Consider the following 24,659-nt stretch of genomic DNA (forward strand, 5'->3'; position numbering starts at 1 on the left):
ACTCACTTTGGAGGAATGATGATACTGACAGGAGGGGTTTTAACTCGCCACCTTGTGACAAAAAACATGGGACAAAAGCTGAAAAGTGTGCAAAGAAGCATGGAGATGATAGGCTTGAAATGCTACTGGAAGAGGAATATGTGGCTTAGAGAACATACACAAGTTAGACGCATTATATTACGTGTTAAGAAAAGTGTGCTTGAGCTCGCCACCGCTCCTGGGCATCTGTGAAAATGAGCTTCATAGCTCATCGGATTTCTTCAGTCCACATAACAATTTTGATAAATAAAGTTAAATATTCTGACCGCTGGAAAAGACGATGACCATTGATGGAGACCAATGGCACTGTGCTGGAACAAAGAATTTGGTTAGTGTGCAAGTGCTAGATGGATTGCTGCACACAAGACCATGAGAGATGATGAGAGCTTGAGGGAGGTCTTCATGCAGCAGTGAATATATCATGGATGATGATGACCTTGTGACTTTTGCATTTTGACTCCACACAAACATTGCCCCAGGTCACTCTTACAAATAAGACTACCCTGGTCTCTTAAGTTCTCAGGTGGTTAAACAAAACAAATGTTTACTTTGTTTTTTGCTCTACACGTTGTAATTAAAATGTAATTGTTTAACTGAGCTCTCTGTTAAAACAATAACTTTGGTTGCAGTAGATGCTGACCTGGTTATAATGGACATGTAAAGAATTCATAATATATTTACACATTTAATCCACTAATGAAATTTACCCAAACATATCAATGCAAGGACTCCTAAAAACAAGTATTGAGACTCAATCTTGACTTGAAGCTTTCGTGACTGCAGGAATCCATACGCTTTGGTTCTTACGGTAAAGTAACGCTTGTGTTGCGATCGAAACGTCGTGATTTGTTTTATTTTATTTCTAACTACGTGACTTAACCGAAAGAACCAAAGAGTATTGAGACTCCGTCAGGCTATCCTGGACATATAAGGTCCATTATTATTATGATTATACAAAAGTGGTATGTGTGTGTTAACTAAATGGTCAAACAATGGAAAAACAAGCATCTGCATTGAACTTTTTGCGGCTTGCAATGGAGGTGTGGGGGTCAATTTCTGATGTGTTTCTCACAGCTAATTTTAAGTATCCCTATGCCTCAAGAACTGAGTGGAACATTATCTGCAGAGGTGTGGTGGTGATCTGTGCTGAAGCCCCATTTGGGGCATTGCAGAAGTCTGCCCAGCCCAAAACAAATGAGCAAGATGCTGTACGGAGCAGTAAATTAGGAGTTGATACAGACACCTTGCTTACATTAATTGATTAATCTCTCATTGAAATATTTAAGGTTGTTGGTAGATAGGAGTAGGCTCGTGACTACTAAATTTTGGTTCTGGAGGGTCCTGCTATATTGCGATGTTTGGCCAATTCCAATCATGAGTATTTGGCCTTGCGTAGGATAATTTTCAGCACACGGAGAAAAATCCACCATGGAATAGAACAGGAAAACACTGAAACGCTCCGCACAGATAGATTTAACATTCCACTGCTTGCCCTGTCATCTCCTGGCCACCTGGCAGCGTTAAGCCGACAACATTGAAGTTTCCCTGGACAGGGGACATGGCTTGGGCGTCCTGGCAGGATAGCTGTGCATTCAAGATGATGTGGCCGGGTTAAGCAATCGCAATGCAATGAGCGCGCAGACAACGGCAGGTTACATAGAGTCTCGCTGCGCCGACACTAACACTGCGACGTGACACGACTCGGTTCCTGCAACTAAAGTTGCAAGTCGCAAAGTAACGCGCGCCACGAGCCGCGATGAAGCTCCCTTCGCCTCCTCATTTCCCGTTCCTCGTCCCTCCGCGTGTTCCGTGTTGGGTGCCGCGTTGGAGGTTACATCTCAGAGTTGACAACTTCTAAAACTATCAACACCATCACCACCAACACAACCACCACCATCACCAGCACCACAACCACCAACAACAACATAAGCATCACGACACCAGCACCGTCACTGTGACGACGATAAGACGAACATCCCCTGATTAGCCTGTTTAGCCTTCGCAGACTGCTGGGGCAAGTGCTCTTAGCGAGCATCTACGACGGCCGGCGCGGTACACGCGGCTGTGGGTGGATAGCACCACTCCCGGCCGCCTTTGTCTTCTCGGTGTTGATGTTTGCACACAGCATCAGGCGGGCACTCGTTTATGGCCGAGTCAACCTAGGGGAAGCCCAGAATCGGTGTCACTACCGCCACCACCACCACCGACCCTACCTCTGCGCTTAACGAGCTGTTGCTGCTGCTGCCGCTGGCCTCACTGGCGACTTGCAGGAGGCACGTGCTGATGATGATGAGGAGGAGGTGGAGGAGGAGGTGGTGGTGGTGGCGGTGGCGGAGCCGGTGTCCGGCACCCTTCTTCGTGTCTGCCCGGGACGAGCGACCCATCGCTGCGGCAGGGCCAGGCAGGCGGCCGTCGCGGCGTTCTCGGGACCCGGGGAGGGAGAGAGAGAGGGGAGAGTGCAGGCGGCGGCGGTGGCGGTGAGGGCAGCAGCAGACGAACAAAGCCAAGCGCCGAGCGAACTCCACGGGGTTTTTTCAATTTCCCTCCTCCCCTATTTTTGGCCCGAGACTATGGAAAACGCCCCCAACCCTCCAAACTCTTGCTGGACGACGACGCCACCTACCGCAGGGGATGATGCTCTTCCCGTTCTCTCTTCGACGGCACTCTCCAGACTCGCTCCACCTTCATTCTTTCGTGGGACACCGAACCAAAAAAACACACGTGGGGCCCTTTCTTCATCCAGCGGTGGATTGATCATGGCTGTTGATGTTGTTGATCTCATGTGTGTGCGCGCATCCGAAGCGATACGCTGCTCCGGACGGACTTGGTGCCGTCAAAGTATATTTTATTTTAATCCACCATCGCGTTCTCTCTTCGCCCACTGCGTGTGCCACGACTCAAACCCGCGACGCTCAGGTTCACTCCGCCGGCTCAGACAACTGACGGGGTGCAGCGTCGATATTTTGACTTGTCGCCTCTTCAGTTTATTTGGTTTACGTTGATGTCCGTCACTTAACCGTCTGTTTAACTTGGTTTTATTTCATTTTTAATAGTGTTCCGTTAATGTGTTAATTATTGTATTTATTGGAGTGGCTTTTGGTCAATTAAAAAAACACCGCTGCATCGTCCCAACCTTGCCGCGCAACACGGGTCGCTGAGCACACGATCAAACACTCAGGCATGAACCACAGGACGACACCAGACACGTGTCAAGTTAAGCTCCAATTTGCTTTCAAGTTCCAAAATGTTAAACAAGGATTCGACAAAGTTACCATGACGTCTTTAATAATTACTTTTTATTCAACCGCTTGTTTAATTTGACGCGTTTTAAATGTGTAAAAAAATGTACAATTGGCGGCTGCTTATTGAATTACATAAAACTGACAAATTTGGGCAGTTGTAAAAATATGAAAATGTGCATTACTTCTTGGAAAAATTTTTAGTCCATGTTTATTTGGGGTGGATCACTTCACCCCCCCCCCCCCCCCCACGTGATTTCATGAATTTTGATTCAGGGTCACAGAGCTCAAGAATTGATACCTTTTTCATTACTGCGCATAAAGTCTACCATGAGTGCCGTTTGCATTCGGAAGCAACACTTTGTTGTAAACTCATTTTTATTCAAACTCATCGATGCATCAGTTAAGCAATTTACACATGCTCTGTACATGGTCACCAGGCGTATCAATGGATATACTTAAGTGTGGTGGAATACATTGTGGCGACTCGCTTCAGATGTCTGGTCTGCGTGGATTAAGCAAAAACTATTAACTGTCCCTAAATTTGGTCAACTATTTCTGAAAATCCCTGCTAAACAATTTAACTACTTTCAGTATCTTACAAGGATATACAAGAACCTACAAGTGTTTAAGCAGTCATGCATACAGTGAAAGCTATCTCTCGTCTTTGGTGATGGTACTCCCGTCAGCAACAAAGTAAATTATAAACCAAATTTTTCAAGAATGTGTAAACTCCAAAACACCCTTAACCAGAAGCACGTGTGCTGCCTGTTTATCAATGGTAAAGGTTTACATTTCTTACATTAACCCTGTTACGTGTTTTGAATAAGTATTTTTGGAATTGTAATTTCCCACAAAGGATAAACAAAGGCTTCCAAAATGAATTATGATCCAAATGGTATAAACATCTAATGGCCGCAAGGGTGATGCCATCCTATTTAACCATTTTACTGTGAAGTACAATCAAATGTAGATACAAATGCAATTTAAGACATCAATCACAAGCTCCAGAATCGATAGTTATATCAGTGCTTCGATTGACTGGTGTAATCTAGTGTAGAACTGTATTTACGAATTCAAACCAACAGCATAGTTTGGTAAATTTATTTTCAACAGCTGTAAAAACAATTGTACATCGGATTCTTCCACTGCTTTGCATGAAACATTATTTACAAAAAATCTACTACAAATCCCACCAGCTCCATGAAAACTATCAATAAATTACTTTGTACGTAATCCCATTCCTTACAAGGTTTGTGTACAAAGTAGTGAACAAAAAATATCCATCACATTGAACAAATGCGATCGTCCACCATACCTTATGAAAATATTACATGTAATTCTTTACGCTGTATAACAGATACGCTTTATGTCACAACCAAGCGCTACTTTAAGTAAAAAAACAGATTCAACCAGGTGAAGCGTGTGGACCGTGCAGTAACAATAAGCACCGTCCCTCTAAAAAGCATATCGAGTGCGAATGTCCTCCAGCTTCTTGGAGACTTCAGCTGGTGTCCGGTCCAGTTCCTCAGCCACACTGCGCTGCTTTGCAGGGTCCATCGAGTTAAACTGTTCACAGAGGTCCCCGTCGATCACATTCTGTTGGGAGGTGGGTGAAGAGAACAAAGTATGGGGGTAAAAACTTCACCTACAATTCAAAAACCAAGACAAGTTTTTTCCTATTTACACACTGTTCAGGTCTACACTTTCAAAGTGTGAATTTGTATTAGTGTACGTACTTTTTTTCTACTTAAGTATTGGTTTGAGTGGATGTTCACTTTGCGTAAGCATGTTACAGCATGTGCTCACGTACGTAGGTGTGCATTTCTTGTACATGTAGAATTATTAGTGCACTCGAGCACGTGAAGAGCACCTACCTTCACAGGGAAGTAGTAGGAGCGGTAGCTCAGGTGGTCACGGCCACACAGGGGCGGGTGTTCTGCCCTCATGTGCATTTCCAGATGTTGGAAAAAGTCATGGTCCTAAGGCAAATATGGAGAGAAGAGATCTCATTTCAATCAAGCCATGTTCAATTTCATTTGTTAGCATATGGTAGCGAGGAAATGAATTGTGATGCGAGCAAGCTGGGTTCAATTAAGGACCCAAAGACCTTACCTCGTGCGAGGTGAAGGGCACCAGGATGCCCACCCCACCCGACAGAGTCGTGTATACCAGGGACTCAGAACCGCCTGGAATGAGTGTAGCCTTCTGCAGCGAAAGGCATGTCTCTCCCACGTGGTAGTTCATTATGATTTCAGCCTGAAACAGAGGACAGCTTTCAGCACAGCTGATACCAGAAGTGCATTTTAACATGCACCTTTAGCGCAACTTTAATCATTCCTGAGATGACATTAAGATGGTGTTCAAAGTGAAGTGGGATAATTTAAATTCCTCAAAGCCACGGTGACATTTTAAACAGGGGGTACTCACCTTTTGCGAGGCGCCATTGAGAATTCCTCTGTCCCACAACGCCTTGTTTCCCGTGGGATCCTCATCCACGTCATCGTTGATATTTGGAGGAAGTCGTACCTGAAACCATAATAAGCACTTTACCACTTGACATGATCACAATGCAGGTTTAGCGCCACGACAACCACAAGCCAAGAGCGACATTGGGAACGACAACTGGGTGAGTCAACAAGGCCAACTCATCTCATCTCTATTTCTTCAATGTTTTTTAACATGAACCCATTAAGTTACCTAAAGTACCGTCATTAAGCCTTAGGTTGTCATTAAGGTTTCAGCGATTATAGACATTTGCTGCACGCACCACAGCGATGTTGCCAAACTTGTCTGCGGCAGCCATGGTGTCGTAGTCGAGCTGCCAGGCAGTGGTGATCCACCGAGGCATCGTGTCGTCGGCAAAGATGATGAGCTGGTTCTCATTTCGCTTGTAGCGCACCCAAAAGAAGCTCTCTTGGATATCCGACACAATCACACGCTGCCCCACCGTGTGGATGCCCACAATGAAGTTGGCGACGTGCTGAAAGCCACAAACACAAGTGTCAATACAAGTATTCTACTCAGGATAGAAACACCCACATTAGTATTTGCAATGCCCCGTTACCTTGTTCTCACACTTCCTGAGCAGTTTCTTCTTTCCCAGGTCGTACAGGCGAAGCAGTTTCCCTACCCCGATGAGTACTCTGCCTTGAAAGGGTGCAATGGCCGCTGGTACATCCTCAACTGGTGTCTGCAGGCGAGTGGACATGGTCAGCAAAGTATCGTATAAACAATTTACAATGTATTTTGATTACAACAATCAAATGTGTTGCAAAGACAGAAATACATCGCTTGAACCAAATGTGGTATTTATTGTGCACGTGTAGTTTGTTGTTAAGTAACTTGTCATTTCAGGCTGCACACCTTATGAACAAATTGAAATTTCTCTCCGTCCTCCACAAGCTTGTACGTGTAGATGAATCCACCAGCCACAGAACGTGGTGCGAGGATCAAATCCTTGGCCACACCCACCAGCACGTACCAATCGTCTCCACCATTTGAAAATTTCAGCACGGCCACGCTGCAGACACGCACACGTTAAATTAAACCAAGTGTCCTTTTACCAACTAATACAATTTTGTACTAATTACAGCATATTATTAAGCAGCAATGTGCGAAATTACCATGATGGAACAATCAATACGTCTTCCCACACTAGGATTCCTAGTTTTACTCTTTGGGTCTTTCGGTAAAGTCACGTAGATAGAAAATAAAAAAAATCACGTTTCGATCGTAACACAGGCCATTGTATTTTTAAATCCTTTATATTAAGTTCACTTGCTTGCTTGCGTGCTTACGACCGTGCAAATCTTTCGGTCGTTTTTTAACCCACTTCCCATGATCCAATCGAGCTGACATTTTGCACACAGACTCGTTGTGCGTGACAATTTATTTGCGTGAAATTTTTTTTCCAAAATTTTCCACTTTTTAGGAAAAAATAAATTTTATATTTAATTTAAAATACCAATGTGATAAAAATGAAACTCTTACTCAAGAAAAACAGAAATGAATAATAAAATAAAACCGATGCCACGCATATAAAGGATTTATAGTGGAAAACTTTGTTTTTACGGGTTAATTTTTTTCACCTGAAGACGATTGCTTGTGTTGCGATCGAAACGTCGTGATTTTTTAATTATTTTTCTATCTACGTGACTTTACCAAAAGACCCAAAGAGTATGAATTCCTGCAGTCACGGAAGCCTTAAGTCAAGATTTATTCCTATTTTGTTATCAGCATCATGTCGTGACACATACGTTCAGCACTCTTGCACAATGTCCTATACATATCATCCCATATTAAAGTCCTTCTGACATCATATGACTACTTCTGATGTCCCTGAAACTGCCTGCTATCCACAAACATGGTGGTGGTGCACCCTCACATATGCCCCTAGAGGGAATTGGCACATTGCAATCAAACCAAACGTGTTTTAGCTCCGAGTGAAAATGTGCCGAATAAAAAAAAAACAAAGTAAACAAAAGATTATTTTGTGTGCGTTCACAGAGGAGTTGGCTGGATCTATCAACTCACTCCCCTTGAGAAACAGACTTCAAGAGGGGTTGGTTGCCTGGATTTGAACCCAGGATCACAGCAGTGCCAGCTTGGTGCTCTGATGCAGTAATTTAGCCCCTTGAGAAATCCAGCCAACCTAAATGACAATATATGTTGAATGACTGGTGACATTCTGTACCTGAAGGCAGCCTCATTTTGTTCCAGTTGGACAAGCTCTAACGTGTTGCCTTGGATGGGGTTGAGGGCCCTCACCACAGAGGCCCACTGGCCGCTGCCTGCCTTGGGCGCGCCAAACGTGGTCTCAGGTAGGTTCTCGTTGAGGAAGGCAGCAGCCATCTCTGCTGCCAGCTCCCGCTCTTCCTCACCTGCTGCCTCCACCATTTCCTGAAGAAAAAAGTATTGTAGTAACCACAATTAATGTAAGCAAACACAAGAGGAATATTTAAGCATTTATTTCATTCACAAGATGGACCAGCCTAGGTTATATTTATTAAGTGCCTCCCATAATTATCACAAATAGATTAAAGTGAAATCCAACACAATATAGGTGTAATAAATATGCAGCAGAGGATAAGTCATGGATGCAAGAGGTCTCAATAGCCATTAAGAATTAGCCGATTCTTCCCTTCCTTTTTGTAAATTTTACAATCATTCCATAGCAGAGCTTTTTGGTATGCCAAGGCTGGCTAACTTTTATCGTTCCAATCCATATTTAATTTTGCTTTTACTTTTTCACACCTCTGCCATTTGTTGTTTGCGCTGAGCCTTGGTGGCCTCTGTGTAAGCGTTGTGGTCCGTCTCGATGATAATGAGGTTGTTGCTGTCAGGATGGATGACGAACTTGCGTGGCGTGTACTGCAGTGGCGTCGACACCTGGTTAAACACCGCACCAAGCTTCTCCAAAGCCAAAATCCTGCATATCGGTAAGGTAAATCACAATTAATTCACCAAGATATAATTCATTCTACAATTGTTACAACACAAACTAGAAAAAGTGATAAGTTGTGTAAAATATATTACAAGCGCCTGACCTCAGGGTGTTTGTAGAAATAGCCACAATGCCCTCAGGGCACTGCTCGGATGCAAAGCAAGAGGCATACTCCAGCGTCTCATAGGACAACGGGGTGAGATGGAAGCGCGACTGGTACGAGTAGCTGAGCCAGGAACGGCTGGACATGGCCAACACCTGCCAAGTAGGAGATACGATGCAAGATATTCAGTGTCACAAAGTCAGAAATACATATCCATTAAAACAACCCATGTTAAACACTAACTTCCGTGTAAGGCAACTTACGGCCTCTTGTCCCTGCATGAGGACACGGAAGAGCTTAACGGGTCGGGAGCCCAGATATCGTGTCCTGGTGTCGGACAAGTCCCCTGTCACCGTGTCCAAAACTGTCCGCAACAGGACACCGTTCTGTGGAGCACAAAATTGACGATCGACCACAGTGGTTATTTAGTAAGTAACGAGCAATGCGAATACAATTACGTGCTAAAAATAATATTTGCAGATGCATGCATCACTGCTAGATTCCATACCTGTAGGCCAATGTTGAGGTAGAGTCCTCCAAGAGAACCCTTTTCTCCCGACTCGTCTTGCTTCTCAGCACCACCCATCTCCACAATGCAAAGTGCCTCCGGCTGGGCTGGGAGAGCCTGCATGCTCAGCGGCTGCAGGCAGTCCTGTAAAGAGCGTACGAGGGAGCAAGCCACGTCAGATGTCATGTTACCTGGACTTCCAAACCCATTCACACCCCGGAAATATTAATCAATGCGAGATAACCGTGCATATGCGAAAGATGTTACTTTAGAATAGTAATAATTTTAGAACTCGGGTTACCGAAGGGTCCAGAGAGATGATGCGCACGGTGTTGTCCACCAGACCAACGGCCAAGAAGCGCGAGCGCTGCTCCCCGGATGGGACATTTGCCAGGCTCATGCAGACGACGTCCGCAGACATCTCCTTCCGCTCCGTGTACTCATTCAGCTGTCCAGACTTTACAATACACAGATAGGACAGTTATTTTTTGCACTTACATTTTTGGTAGATTGTGTTTGCAGTGATCTAATTCTTAACCAAATCACATGTAGATCGAATGTAAGTGTAATTTGTAATTAACTGCAATAAAAATGCTATTTCATCGGAAAAACCTGCTATAATTGTAATGTATTGATCCCAGGTATGCACTGAAGATGCTCCTTTAACTTGTTCTAGTAATAGATGTTAATGCGTTTGGAATACTAAATACACCCTCTTAGTTACACTAGCATAACAAATTATGCACTGCAGTCCAACTCACCGGGTCCATTTCAAAGTAGACGAGCTCTCCACCACTGAGAGCGATCACCACTTGCCGCTGGTTCACTGCACACTTCACAATCGCCTTCTTCCCTGGCGTTTTCCACTCATTGACTCGCTTGTCTGCACGAATGTGACGAATGCCATCTGGGTACACCTGAACGGAAAAGCACCAGAGGATGTTAAAAAAATACTCACCTAACCTTTTCTTCTTCCAAGTCACAAGTCCCAAGTCCCATTGCATCTGGGATAGCTGTTCAGATTTTATTTCTCCATACTTATATTCTGTGCCTCTTTCATAGTCACCTCCACTCTATCCCTTCATACCTCGTCCCACCATACCCCTCCATCTCACCCTCACTCTTCGAAGTGCACCCCAATATACGTCAATTAGATTTACTGTGATTTGTTAATACGTTCGTCGTAAATTAACACTTTAGTTTATCACATTTTTATATTTTTCAAAAAATGTTTTGGTGGAGAAAAAAAATCTAAATACTTATAGTAAATGCATGTTATATAATTAGCCTGTGTGCATTTTATACTGTCCCAAACAATCAAAGTTAAGCAAAATCCTTTCCCTGAAGAAATATTTGCAATGTAAATTTTAACAAGATAGGATCAACCTGACCCGCGATGGGATTTTTTCTCGGTGCACTTGCATTACTTATTTCACATGCAACCGTAAAAGCCAGCCTCTCCGCACACACCTGTACGAGGGCATCTTCGCCAAGCAGCGAGCACGATAACGTGGGTGTCGTGCCCAGGAAACCAGAGTCTGTGACTTCCTCCACAGTCTCTCCAATGGACAGCACCAGCGTGGCGTTTACGAAAGACACGATGATGTACGCGTCGTATTCCTCTGTTGTGGACACAAAAGCACCATATCCAAGAGGCGTGTGTTGAAAAATTCAACATCCCCCATTGCATAAATACACAAGTGCTTTCAGACAATTGTATGAGACCGACTATAAAGTTAAAGATATAACATAACATCTTTTTAAGATCATCATAATATGCACAATAGAAAATGTCAATATGCATTTGGCATTAGTTTTATGACAATGCATTTTAAAACACCAACATCCACACTCAATGCCACTTACCTGGCATAATAATTACAAGAGGAAAAAATGAAAAATAAATAGCTCCCTGGATATCAGTAATGCAAAAGAAATAATTTTACATCAAATATGTAACGTATGCCAACAATTTTGCTAGCCTTTTTCCATTTAAAATATAAATCCAGTCTTTGGAAAACGTTCTGGGACAAACTTAAAGAGCTCTATGACGTACAACATTTTAATGTACAAGAGGCAACTGGATAGAAGCTGGACATATTTCTGGAGTGGACGCTTCAGACTTATGGATAAAACTCCCTCATGTTTAAATTGGCTTGCCATTCACGACTGGAAATATACATACCTATATTGCAGAGTGGCAGTCAGGGCAACCTACAGGAAAGAAACAAAGGCTTGGTAGGGGGGGGGACCAAGTGCCAGCCATAATGCGTCTGGCAGATACTAAAAACACCCAACGGCAACACCAGCCACAGCTTGGAAACCGAATGGTGTTTTGCAGTCCAACTTTTAGATGCATTTTAAATCAAAAGAAACTTTAAAACTATTTTAGCTTATACTTTTTGGACTGTTCAATCACCCAGGGATTTGCTGAACGAATTTTGAAATATCACACTGCCTAAAAAGCTCACTTTTGCTTAAGAATAAAGCATAATGTGCACTTCTAGTTTGCAAATGTTGGCTATTTTCTGCTCAACTTACCCTCAATGTGCTTCCTGACGGTCCACACGGCATTTGGGTTACCAGGTAGTTCGGACACAGCCATCTCAGACACCTGTGAGCAGAAACGATAAGATTGTCATGTACTGATTTAAAATTTTAAAATTAAAAAAAGCTCCTTCAAGCTATATAAACACAGTCCAATACGAATGAGCCTACAGGGGCATACTTGTGCAAGCTCATTAAAATCATACACAATGCTGTCAAGTCTTAAATGCAAAATAACAAAACATTTTACTTGGATAAAATATATGTAATATTAACTACTTATAACTCCATTCTGCTTTATGTTGATGCGAAACACTCAAAAGACAAGTGGAAAAGCCAGCCAGGAGGTGAGCTGTTGCCAATAATTGTCCAAACTCTGCAGTTATCTATATATTAAGATGTGTCCAGCAAATTCATGTGTATAGTCACTTGGGAGAAAGCCAGAGAAAACCCACACATGCAAAGGGGAAACACTATCCCACAGAGATGGAACATTAGAATAGTTCATGGCACCTCACCACCCACAGGAAGGGGAGTTGACAATGTGTGTGTTCTGGAACTATAACCACCAGTATTGGATTAAAAGCATGTGCCACCACCGCACGGCTAATTGTGATTACCTCAAGCCCATGCCTAAGCACACGCAAGGAAGAACGTGGTCCGCGCCCACAGGCAACATACATCTGAGGTGTATCCTCGTTCGCCAAATCCGCGATCTGTAGACAAATATTTTATTGATTAAATCTACAAAAGTACACAACGAAGCATAAAGAGAAGCAAAAAAGGTCAGGGAACAAACAAAAATCAAAGACACGACATTCACAATGATAAGTAAATGGGCTAGGGCAAGACATCACTTGATGAGATCACAGCCGATAGAAGACACTGGTGACAGGGAATGCCAGTCAACAGAATGCATCCAAGAGCACAACCACCTCAGAAATGGAGCCATGAGCTCAGTTCATGATAGGAGACAGATGGTAGCACTGTACCATGAGGGATGGTGACAATATGGGAAGATCTTCATCCACAAGTGGCTACACAATGTCTGAATATGATTGCACAACTCGAGGGGCTAAATTTAAAACAATGTTTGTAAAGACCAGTGCAATAAGTCACCTGGCAGGCCATGATCGGAGAGAGGCTGTCCAGCTCATCCACTAACACCAGGTTCTTGAGAAGTCGTACTTGGAAGAAAAAAGTGTCGCCTTCTTCCAGCGGCATGGCCGAAGAGAACTCTGGCTCTTCGTCATCATCTCCCAGGTGGGCAATCTGATACAGGTAACTGGAGAAAAAACATAACTCGTAAATGAGTGAGCTGTAATTCATGTGTACATTGTTATGTAGTAGCTCTGGTATAAATGGAAAATGCTATGACAGCTGAAACAGTCAAAATGTAAGGTTCTTTATTAAGATGCCAGTTATATAAACACGAACTGAATATTTTCAGCAGGTGACGCAAAACAAGCAATATTTAAGGGTAATGTGCCTTTATGGACAGTGCTATGTAATTTTCTGAGAATATTCACACATTTATGGGTCCCTGCAATAAGCCATTGAAGTATATCTTTAAAAGTTGGCTGTTATAATCATGTTGTTTATCCCAATATAAATCAACTGAGTCAGAAGCAATTCACTCTTCAGCAGGCATAGCCTGATCAGAGAAAAGGCATGAATGTATACAAATCATCATTCTCAGTTGCAAAGTTGAATTTTGAGTTCAGTGACGTTTTGTTCACATTGGACCATCTTTGGTAGCGTTAAGATGCCACCCTCTTGTTACAACCACAGACGGACAACACTAGCGCAAAGCAATCTCCTCTTAAGGACATTAAAGTACAAATAATAATTTGTGAATGACATGTTTATGTTGGTCCAAAGCACAAATAATAGTATGGTAATAAAGTTGACACTGAATTTAGCACCAAAATATGAAATATTGATTTGAAGGTTTCGTGACTGTAGGGATCCATACTCTTTGGTTCTTTCGGTAAAGTCGCGTTATTTATTTTATTCTATACCTACGTGATTTTACCGAAAAAACCAGAACATATGAAATGGTACTCACTGATTTCCAAACTCGGAGGCCACAAAGAGAAAACCGGTTTTAAGAACACACATGGCAGTTGCCACAGGCACCGTGTCAAAATACTTCATCCTGATCTCAGTCACCTGTAACAAGAGAGAAAAACCTAATTCACATCACACGGACCCTTTACTGCTTGTACCGAGTAGAAAACATGAACATGTTTTTGTGTTTATACTTGGCCAGATTTTCTTACCATGTCCTCATCAGTCTCCAGCGTAACTTTAAAGATGTCACCCTGCTCAGTTTGGACCAAGAAAAAAAACATGGACTTTGTCTTGTGAGTGGCAGCGCAGACAAAGATCATTCCACGCTCTGGATCATCCAGGTCATTCTGCAGAGAAAATTCATTCACAGATTGAAAATTTTTTTTTTTAATGGTGTCACACTACGCCCAAAATATTTAGCTATTAAAGAATTCAGAAACAAATGAAAATGGCACCTATTAACTATTACATATTGTTCACGTTAAAAGTTAACTCCATATAATTTTGTTAGAATATAATTACACAAGCTGAATCAGATAAAAAGGTTTTTTTTCATGGCAGTGCCAGTCATAGAAAAGGCATGAAACTAAGACTCATCATATTCAGCTTAATGCAACTATTTGTTTTGTCGTTAAGATATTTATATGTTAATAGTTATATCCCACAACCGCTCAAAAGTTTGCTGCTGAGATTCATTGTTTAATTGTAGCTCCTTCAATCTAAAATTCAGATGAACTCACCCGTCTCCTCGGAATGGGACATCTGATGTCAGGCTGGTCTCCAAAATTTTTGTAAGTGATGTAGTTTTCTGAGCAGATCAATACACCACTGGGTCCATCCGCACCACCAGGAACTACAGTCAAAAAAACAGCCTATAGTCAAATATCTTTTATAAATACTGTTTTTGTGTCAAGACATTAACTAAATCACAGAAGCAATTCCCTTATCAGCAGGCATATAGCCTGATCAGAGAAAAGGCATGAATTATAAAAATCTAACTTGGTTGCAATGTTGCATTTTTATGTATTTCAGAGTTTAATTGTACTATTAAACACCAGTTATTGTACATTTTCATTTTAAAAATCCAGTGTGCTTTAAGAAATTCATGAAAAATCCACACTTTGGTCACACCTGACAAATGCCGAGGCAATGGGTGAACATTTTCGGGTAATGGGCATGTAGTTTGGGTGTTATGCTGATGTAAAAAAGAGGGTATGTGGTGCGGGCCTTGCCAGGGATTAAGAAATTTCCATGCTCCTCCAAGGGTTCGCTGTACTTCCGCACCACATGGTTCAGACCCAGATCCAGCTCGTAGAAGGTTAAAGTCTGCTGGGTGTTGGCAGCGGCCTCTCCAGAGGGATCGACATCTGCCTCCTAAAAATGTATTAAGACAGACTCAATCGTACCCGAACTGCTGAGACCTTCAATTGCAATGCTCACTGCATTACTGTCCACAAATAGCAGTAAAATGACAATATATCAATCTTAATGGTCCATATGAGGCAAATACATTTCGTTGCATGTGTAAAATTCATATTCTGCGGTGCATGAGCACCTACTTCATAATCCATCTCCAGACAGGCAAACATAGGGTTTTCAAAGCCCACATCAACGCCCACGACGTGGTACACCAGTGTGTTGGCCTTGTGAGCCTCCAGAGGAGACGAGATGGTCAGTCTGGCAGCAGCATCACGATTCAGGATATACACCAGCTTCTGTTTCTCAATAGCGCCTGGCACACACAAGGCACATTATTTAGATCCCTCGACAAGAAGAAAAAAAATCATGAATACGCATAAAGTACCATTTTTTACATGCATTTGTCTTTGAAAGTAATGAACTAGCAGTTTGGAAGCCGATGGGTAGCTAGAATGGGAAAAATGCGCTTGCGTATTTTTAAAAAGCCATTTTTTGACTGGTCATTTGTCTCTCAAGTTTTAAATAGTCCCTGATAACAACACAACTTTAAAATAAAATGTATTCACATTGGATCACGTTTGCGAGTTATAGTGCTGCCCCTCCTGTTGCAACCAAACAGGTGGATAGTGCCAATGTAGTTGTCTCAGCAGATGAGTACATCATTGGGTCCCCCCCCCCAACCAGTCTATCGTCAAAAGCCTATGTTATTTATGATGTTGTTTATCCTAATATAAATGAACTGAGTCAGAAGCAATTCACTCTTCAGCAGGCATAGCCTGTTCAGAGAAAAGGCATGAATGTATACAAATCATCATTCTCAGTTGCAAAGTTGTATCTTAATGTTTTTTAAAGTTTCGTTCCTATTCGATCTTAACGAGCGTTATGACACCCTCTTGTTACAGCCATAGAGACAACACTAATGTAGAAGTGCTTTCAACCTGAAATTGTAAAGTGTTGAAATTACCTATTAGGCAAGACGAAGCATGCCAAACTAATTGAGTATGTGACCATCTTTATTCCCATTAGTTCCTTCACTCACCAATCATGACGGCCCTGCCCTTGGGATCGACGGCAAGGAATTGGCCTGGCACAATGCGTCGGCAACCACTCTTGCCAAAGGTCTCCTGGTGCACCTTATCGAAGGCATTCTTTGATGGCTGGTACTCCAGAATGACGATCCTGCCCGAATCGGTCCCCACCACGACGTAGTCTGCCACAACACAATACAGCCGTCACTTTTACCGTGCCAGACACTTCAGTTTGGCAAACCGCAACAACTTTTTTACGCTGAATCAGATAAGAATAATACACTTCATGGCTGAGCCAATCAGTGAAAAGGCATGAATATTTGTGCATCATTTTCAGCATAAAAGATGTATTCTCCAGCTATGCAAGTAACTTCCAATAATTAAAAGGTTGCTTATGGCTACATAACACTAAATCGCACACGTAATAACACGTACCTTTGGTGCCACCAGTAAGCCTGAATGCCATTAGGGAGCGGATGACCCCAAAGATCTCCACCGTGAGCAGGGTGTGCACCTTCCCCGTGTTGGGGTCAGGCCGCAACAACTCCAAAATCTTGCCATGGGAGATGACAATCTCCTGCTGCTTGGTCCCTGAAGACAAATAATAGATTTTCATAATGTATTCTTCAAATGTATGCTAACACCAGTGTGTTTAAAACTGATGTTACACCAAGGGGTTAACATATGAACCTTATGGCGGTACTCCAGCAAAATTTTTTATTTAAAGCTTTCGTGACTGCTGGCATTCATATTCTTGGTTCTTTCGGTAAAGTCACGTAGAAGGGAAATAATAATAAAAATAAGAGGAAATTGTTTTTATTTTTATTACTTCATTATTTCCCCTCTACGCGACTTTACCGAAAGAACCAAGAATATGGTACCCCGGCTCTCACATAATGTCCGTGATGCAGTCATTTTTAGTCTGTTGATGGTCGACGATGCGGAAATCGACTCCTCTCGACGAACTGTACATGATGCACTATTCAAAGTAGAATTTTTCAATAACGGATTTTTTATGCTGTTTGGCGCTTCGACATCGCGGCGTAGCACTGATGTCGGATTGATTGGCACCCCAGTCGCGGAGTTAAGTACACCCCTGGAAAAAAGTGTCCCAGAAATAAAATATTTAATTGCCTCGGCCATTTTGTATTATTTGGTATTCCGGGGTACCACCATAAGGATCACATATCCATTGCCTCCAGAGGATGCATTGGAACTCAACGGTGCTGCCCTGGCTGTCACCGAGGCTCATTGTTGATGCTGAGCCCTGGTTGCTTCGCCCTGGGTGATACCAGTGTTAGTCTCTCCTCTCTCTAACGTACCCTACCCACCCCCCATTAACTTAATTATTTGCAAAGCGCCTTGAGATGCAACTAAAATTACACCATATGTACATTTCAATATATGTTGATTGATCCAAATGCACAGCTCAAAATACATTCGCTCATGCAAGCATGCTGATGTTTTAATATAACAATTCCAAATGAACATTGCTTTCACAATGCAATGTGGAGCAGATACTACACCAAGGTTGTGGAGCTGCACTTTCAGTGTCTCGTACCAGAGAAGTTCCCATGAATGGCGTGTGTGATGCCGCTTGCTCTCTGCAGGGTCAGATTGTAGAGAAACATCTTGGATGACCACTTGTCACGGCAACACCAACGCAATTACAGCACTGTGGACACATGACCCACACAAAGTTATGTCCAACTCCAGCATAAGCATTGTATATATGTTGAACTTCTTTCACACCGTACGTAGCCAACCGTGCTGATCGGATGTGCATCACCTATGCCTAGATGAAGAAAACATTTTCAGGTGATCTGCATGTCTCGAATGGCGACGCTCAACACATTCTCACGAGTAGTTTGAAAATATATTGGTAGTTTGTTTCATTCATGTGCAACTTATATATTTGACCAATTTTATACACTTGTAGACATTTAAAGGTCCGAGCATCACTATGCTGTAAAACACTTTGATCGCATAATTGACCCAAATTACTTGCGCTGTAGTAATTTAAAATAACTGTTACACAAGTGCAATTCCCAGTTGCTCAACGCAACTTAGCGAAGGGGAATAATGTTGATGAGGTCATGTAAATCGGTACAATGAAAGCTAAAGTTACGATGCGAGCTATACATTTGACCACAGGTTTAAAACATAAATTAGACCCACACATTGTGAAAGAAGATTAACAACTTCACATTTTGAATCTGCTGGTTGATAAACTCAAAAAGGCAATCTGCTCTAGCTGACAATTCAATACAGGACATCACGACCACCAACGGTGAAAAGTTCTACATACAGTACATACGACTAGCTGTGGCTTGACAAAAGGGTTGTTGTACAATATGCGGAGTGTATGAGTGTGTTTAATGTTGAATCACGATGTGAATTTACCTGAACAACAGTTTCTTAAAACCCACCCGTGTGCCTAGTTACTATGGGGCCTCCATCAGCTTCAATAACCGTGGGCTCCACGACCACGTGACCCTCGCGCGGCTCAGCTAGTTGATACAGCTAGGCCCGTAAACCACTTACACAAGAGCTCTAAACGTGCATGGATTTAAAAATCGAAAAACCGTAACTAAAAAGGTTACCGCAACTTTACACGGTAACATTTTCATACATTTAGAAACGTAACTGCTCATGTCGCATAACACGAAGACAGCGCTCGGCGCGTGTTGCCTAATGAATGACGGGAGGCGATGGCGCGGTTGGGCCGGCACTCGACTCTCGTGTAAATGCATCGTAGGACAATCGCTTGCATCGTCGCTCGTAATGTTTCCGCAGAGCTTCAATTACCTTCCCGTGTCGATCATGGACGGCGCGAGGCGATGTAGGCGCGGATGTTTGTGGATTGCGCCGGTTCCCGCGTAACCACCACACTCGACGCGTCTCGCCCGTACCTCCTGCTCACAAGGCCGCACGGCGGGACCGAGCACGCATGCGCAGAAGCTGCCACGCAGGGGGGGGGGCGGGGCTTACTTCCCACGTGCATTGCGGCAACGTGGGCGGAGCGGTCTTGCGATGCGACGTCTGCAGCCGCGTGCTCGATCCGCTGCTGCATGGAGCAGTGGGGCTCTATCAACTTGGGAGTTGAGCAGTGAGGCTTCATCCACAGCTGGAGGGTGCGGCCATATTAAATTAGGCAAGCTCTATCCACTGCTGGGTGGAGTCAGGTACTAGTCAATGCTGTGGAGCAATCAAGCTGTATGAGGCATGCTCTATCAACTACTAAATGCTCGAAATCCACTGTTGAATGGAGTAGTTAGGATCTGTCCTCTGCTGGGTGGAGGTGTCGGGCTTCATCCACTGCTGGATTGGACAGTCATGCTGTCCACTGCTGGATGTATAAGCCGTGACCTATCCATTGGTGAATGTTTATGTGCATTCATGAATGGATGTATAATGCATGGCCCATAAACTGATCAATGACGAGCGATGCTCTATCCACTGATGAGTAGCTTAATAACACGTGCCATATTTGCTTCGGATGAACCATCCAATGCCCACATCGGCTGGATTTGGAGTCGGGGACTCTTCACTGCTGAGCTGATTCGCAATGCTTGTTAGTTTTACCCACTGTTAAGATGGTGTACAATTCAGTTTATAATGCACAAAGTGTGGTTCACGTACATTTGGGTACCAACACACGGCACAGTGGAATGAAATCAACACCCTTAGTCGTTAAATTTACATTTTTAAATGCCTCATCAAGCTGACACCTGCTGTGACATGTAAAGGGCATTGGTTACCATAGCAGGATCGCGCGTTCAATTCACACCAAGTCAAAACCGCTTCAGCAAACACCCCACGCTGTATTTTGTAGTACACATTTCTGTATTCTTTTAGTGCAACGCTTTTCACGACAGAAAAAATGTAAATGTCACTCCACACTTTGATAATTATATATTGTTGGCCTCGTGCAGGGTAGGGAACCTATAACCCATGGCCCCGAGTCGGCCCAAGACGTCATTTCGTGCAACTTCATAATTGCCCACAAACAACACGTGTCCTGCACTGCAAGCGTTTGAGCCACACGAATCTTGTCTTAGAGGGGAACATTTTATCCTTGTTAACACTTTATAATGTAATGCGTATTCACTTCTGGCCCTGCAGTAACAGAAGTGACTGAGGTGTTTGTTAATGCATGCCCCGTCAAAGGTATTTGAAAGTCCAATTTGCCCTGAGCAAGGAAAATGTTCCCCACCACTGGCCTATTGCAATGGTCACACTTCACAGATTCACAAGCGCGTTGGAGGAGATATAAATTATTCTCCACAGGTCATAGTACACTTATTTATATTCGTCAAAATATAGCTTCCTTTAAATATGCCTACAGTAAGTCACGCAAAAGTTCTACTTTATATCATAGCTAATGTAAAGTAAAAAAAAGAACTCATCGGTCCAAACGAGGAGTTATCCCTTCCCTCCTTGCTGCATCTCTCCCTCAATCCACGCCACGTAGTTGGACACATTGGTGTAGACACCGTAGTGGCCTTTCTGGCCGCAACCAACACCCCAGGACGTGATGCCAGCCGCCACCCAGCGCTGCGAGCGCGGCTCCCTGTAGGCGAAGGGCCCCCCACTATCGCCCTTGCAGGCGTCACGCCCCCCTCCCGGAACACCGGCGCAGAACATGTTATCGGTGTACGTCAGCGTCCTGCCCGCAAACTCCATGCCCGCGTACGTGCGGCGACACTTGTCCTGGGCAACCACGGGCAACGCCACGTAGCGCTGCCAGCGCGGCGTGGCGCCGTGCAGCTTCGTGGTGGTGATGCGGCCCCATCCGGCCACGTAGCCCACGTGCCCGGGCCCCGGTGGCTGATCGCTGACCCCGCCACCCTCGTCACGACCGGGCAGGCAGATGGGGCTGATGTCCTTCCTCAGCGGCACAGGCTCGGTGAGACGCAGCAGGGCTACGTCGTGGTCGTGAGCATCCTCCTCGTCCCTGCTGAAATTCGGGTGGAGGACGACGCTCTCCACGTGCACCTTCATCACCGCGCTGTCGTTGGCGAGGACCCCGCGGCGGTCTACCAGCCCGAGGTAGACGTCAACCTGGCCGTAGTCCTGCGTGAAGATCTCGGCTGCCGTAAGAATCCAGCTGTCACCCAGCAGGGCGCCCGCGCCCATGAAGTGGTTGTCTAGAAGCAGCATTGCCAGCCATGGGAAGTCACCGCGGTGCGAGAAGCGTCCTCCGATGATGCGTTTGCTGCGTGCATGCCGAACCAGGCCACACACTGCCACCCGCAGAGGTTGGGTCAGTCGGTCACAAAATCACACCGTTTCATGGCACAACGAGAATTGTACGGTGTGAGAATTGGGCCTCCCACTTTTTCTCACCTGGCTTGCAGCCTGGCAGGTTGGGACTTCCCATCTCATCCACCCATTGTCCAGTCTCATTGCAGATTAATTGCCCTTCATAGTGTATTGCATAGAACAAAACATTAAACACAAACAGTAACAATTTATTGCCTTTTTACAATTCTGCTGAATATGGGTTATATGAAACTTAAAGACATACTGAACTCTTAATTAGCAGTGAGCAACAACCTGTCAGGATATGAAGAACTGTGGAGTGGACGTAGAGGTGGCCCAGAAAAGGAACGAGTGAAGAAAGAGGATCAGGAGGGCATACCCCACATACGCGGGAATAATTCCAGGAAAATAGACTACCAGCAGTTCAAAGAGGCTGTACCCAATCACGACAAGATACTTTCTTAATGGTGCATAAAAATTGTCAAGAGGTTTTCGTGACTTTGTGTGGAGTGATGGTGTAGTTATTAGTGCACTTCGTTATGAATCCAGAGACATTTTCTTTAAAACTGCTTTCGTGTTTAGTTTGTTGTCCTTGCCCCGCACCTCTGATTAGTATGGTTGGCTACGTACGGTGCGAAATAAATCCAACATACAGTACATACATACAGACCTGGGATTGATTCCCGGCCATGGCCAACATCAACGGAGAATGCATCTGAACCAGTCCTGAACCCCTACTTCACCAACACGTGCTAACCAGTGTGGTGAAATATGGTCAAATAGCCCCCTTGACCAACACGGTGTAGCGAGGCTTCATCCAGCAGTGGATTGATCATGGTCCGTAGAGTGTTATTTTGTTATTATAATACGTAAATACACGTGTGTATGTGAAATGGAACATACCATTCCCACTGGCCATGCTGTAGTAGGGCTCATTGCATGTGTAGCGGACGCTGGAGTATTGATCCATCTCCATCCTCCCATTGGCGATGGGCAGGGGTTGGCCACATGGTAGACCTGCAGCAATCATGTAACTCATCATTCAATCACCGCAATAGAATATTACAAACATTACAATTATAGCCTTTAATGCTTGGGCGTATAATGATGGATATTTGTTCCATCCAGGGTGTCATTGTCTTGAACGGCATGTGCCTGCCGGCACCTGTAGTCCTATAGTGAACGCAGAAGCCTGTGAATCGACCGCGGTTGCCACCAGACGCGGTGAAGGTGACCATGGCCTCGTGACCGAGCACGCGGATGACACCAGCGGCACGTTGGCCACGCTCTGCCCTCAGCTCGCCTCCGCATAGAGTCTTCACCAGCTGGCCTCCTGCATGCACCTGCATCCAAGGGTGGTTTGGGGTTTTGGAGAAAGAAAATCATCATGGAGGGACTAAGATGATGCGTTTGCTGAGTGGAGGCCAATCCAAGGAGAACACTGAAAATAATAATGCTTAACTATTATTATTTTGTAAGTATGTTATGTTTTATATTTATGTTTGGATGTATTTTATTGTACATTTCTGTTCAATTCCATGTTACATCTATATTGCTACATTTTAAATATTATATTAAATATATATTTGGGTAATTTACTGTATACATTACTGCGGAATGCTCAATGTCAGGATTGGTTTTAAGAACAATGTTTTTTTAGGAAATATATGCATTGCCACTTGGAGCCATCGTTTATATGTCTTAGTCTGTAGGAAAACAAAACATCTTAACCAACCCTTATTAAATTGGCTAAGCTAATTTATTTTTTCATTCCTTCCATGGTTTGGGGGGGGGGGGTGTTGGGTCTTCTCAACCATGCATGGTGACCCAATTCAGATTGGGTCACCATGAATTTTAAATTAGAGTTGCTTCTCCTAGACCAGGGGTCAGCAACCAAATTAACAAGAGCCATTTTTCGAATTCGGTAAACAAAACTCAATGTTTAAAGAGCCACATGCGGCACCGTAGTCGCAGGTGGCCGACCTCTGTCCAAAGCGATTTAGCCAAATCTGCCTGGCTTTTGAAATCAGAGATTAGAAAAAGAAGAAAACAACGAAATGGATTAAGAAAATATGGGAGACCTTTGCATAGCAGTGGGAAGTTTCAGGCCGACACCAAGAACAATTTATTAATAAATAATGCATGGAACAAAAGAACACGTAGATCATCTTGGAAGCTACTTTGACTTACCTTGATGTGAATGAACCTGCACAGGCGCAGGGGGGGCAGGTGGACGTGGGTGAAGTTGAAGAGGATGGCATGGCTTGGAGACACTCGCACCTGCCAGACGCGCGTCTCATTCCCAGGATAGGGCCCAGGAAACCCCGGCGAGCAGAACTCGCCCTGAGGGGCCGAGAGCTCGACCGGCGAGCCGCAGGCCCACGCGGCCAGCAGACACAAGAGCAGTGGCACGGGCCTGCAAGGACACACACAGACCGGCAGACGCAGGGTTAATCCGACACGACCCATCGCAGTCCCAACATAAACCTCGCAGACATGCGGCACGTGGCTAAGCTGAGCACAAGGCAAGCTGGCGGCGCAACTCACATTTTACATTGTTTGCGGCTAATGACAGAGCGTCTATTGTTTAACAAGCTCCCAACAAAGGCTGCCCTGACCCAACACGTCACAGGAAGCCACTTTATATGTAAGCCTGATGGGTTTTTTTTTCAAACATGTGGGAGTGGCCATGTTAGCGTCGTGATTTTGGCATGAATGCAGTCTTTAGAATCCCTTGACATCTGAAACTGAATCTGATGTTACGTAAAGCAAAGTGAAGTCCGATGCATATAACACACGGCGCTGCTGAATGAGAACATGCCACAACATTCCTGTGGTTTACGGGATAACTGCAAACATCACGACACACACAGTTACAGTGTGATGGTGTGTCGTGAATCCATGCAAGAGAAAGGTCGAAAATAGACAATATGGATGATGCTTCATTGTGAAACTGAGAACATGGGCTGCTCACATTCCGGGGTACAGGCTG

At 44.1% G+C, this 24,659-nt stretch overlaps 3 protein-coding genes across 3 annotated transcripts in view; all 3 read right to left on the minus strand.

The window, feature by feature from the left end:
- The window catches only part of LOC133340387 (matrix metalloproteinase-14-like), a 38,760-nt gene extending 36,198 nt beyond the window's left edge, over positions 1-2,562 (minus strand). Inside the window, exon 1 of the mRNA XM_061548544.1 lies at positions 2,253-2,562. Coding sequence (XP_061404528.1) covers positions 2,253-2,423 — 171 coding nt within the window. The 5' untranslated portion in view covers positions 2,424-2,562. The remainder of the gene's footprint in view (positions 1-2,252) is intronic.
- Positions 2,563-4,367: 1,805 nt separating this feature from the next.
- On the minus strand, positions 4,368-19,357 carry SF3B3 (splicing factor 3b subunit 3). Its single transcript, XM_061548546.1, has 27 exons — positions 19,211-19,357; positions 17,964-18,077; positions 16,838-16,993; positions 16,414-16,584; positions 15,515-15,687; positions 15,188-15,329; positions 14,696-14,808; positions 14,165-14,302; positions 13,951-14,054; positions 13,002-13,167; positions 12,503-12,598; positions 11,877-11,949; positions 10,806-10,957; positions 10,097-10,252; positions 9,637-9,792; positions 9,336-9,479; positions 9,091-9,213; positions 8,828-8,982; positions 8,535-8,709; positions 7,975-8,180; positions 6,645-6,801; positions 6,346-6,471; positions 6,049-6,261; positions 5,709-5,807; positions 5,394-5,537; positions 5,156-5,260; positions 4,368-4,877 (listed from the first exon to the last, which is right to left on the minus strand). The coding sequence occupies exons 2-27, from the start codon at positions 18,031-18,033 to the stop codon at positions 4,737-4,739; spliced, it is 3,654 nt and encodes a 1,217-aa protein (XP_061404530.1). The 5' UTR covers positions 18,034-18,077; positions 19,211-19,357; the 3' UTR covers positions 4,368-4,736.
- Positions 19,358-20,225: 868 nt separating this feature from the next.
- Positions 20,226-24,284, minus strand: LOC133340389 (mannan-binding lectin serine protease 2-like). The gene is made up of 6 exons (XM_061548547.1): positions 24,215-24,284; positions 23,858-24,083; positions 22,833-23,010; positions 22,571-22,684; positions 21,752-21,826; positions 20,226-21,648 (listed from the first exon to the last, which is right to left on the minus strand). Coding segments are annotated over exons 1-6 (1,416 nt in total). The 5' UTR covers positions 24,217-24,284; the 3' UTR covers positions 20,226-20,827.
- Between the last annotated feature and the right edge of the window lie 375 nt (positions 24,285-24,659).

Source organism: Lethenteron reissneri, chromosome 9, assembly GCF_015708825.2.
Source record: "Lethenteron reissneri isolate LAM-NWPU_2019-01 chromosome 9, ASM1570882v1, whole genome shotgun sequence".
In the NCBI taxonomy this organism is placed as follows: domain Eukaryota; kingdom Metazoa; phylum Chordata; class Hyperoartia; order Petromyzontiformes; family Petromyzontidae; genus Lethenteron; species Lethenteron reissneri.

Coding starts and splice junctions, on each gene's coding strand:
- SF3B3 (XM_061548546.1), bottom strand. CDS start 18,033: ATGTTTCTCTACAATCTGACCCTGCAGAGAGCAAGCGGCATCACACAC. Junction 10,958..11,876: donor CGTCAGGAAGCACATTGAGG/GTAAGTTGAGCA, acceptor TGTCCACAACAG/AGGAATACGACGCGTACATC. Junction 9,214..9,335: donor ACCTCAACATTGGCCTACAG/GTATGGAATCTA, acceptor TGTGCTCCACAG/AACGGTGTCCTGTTGCGGAC.
- LOC133340389 (XM_061548547.1), bottom strand. Junction 22,685..22,832: donor CGTTCACTATAGGACTACAG/GTGCCGGCAGGC, acceptor TGATTGCTGCAG/GTCTACCATGTGGCCAACCC. Junction 21,827..22,570: donor CAGCATGGCCAGTGGGAATG/GTATGTTCCATT, acceptor TACACTATGAAG/GGCAATTAATCTGCAATGAG.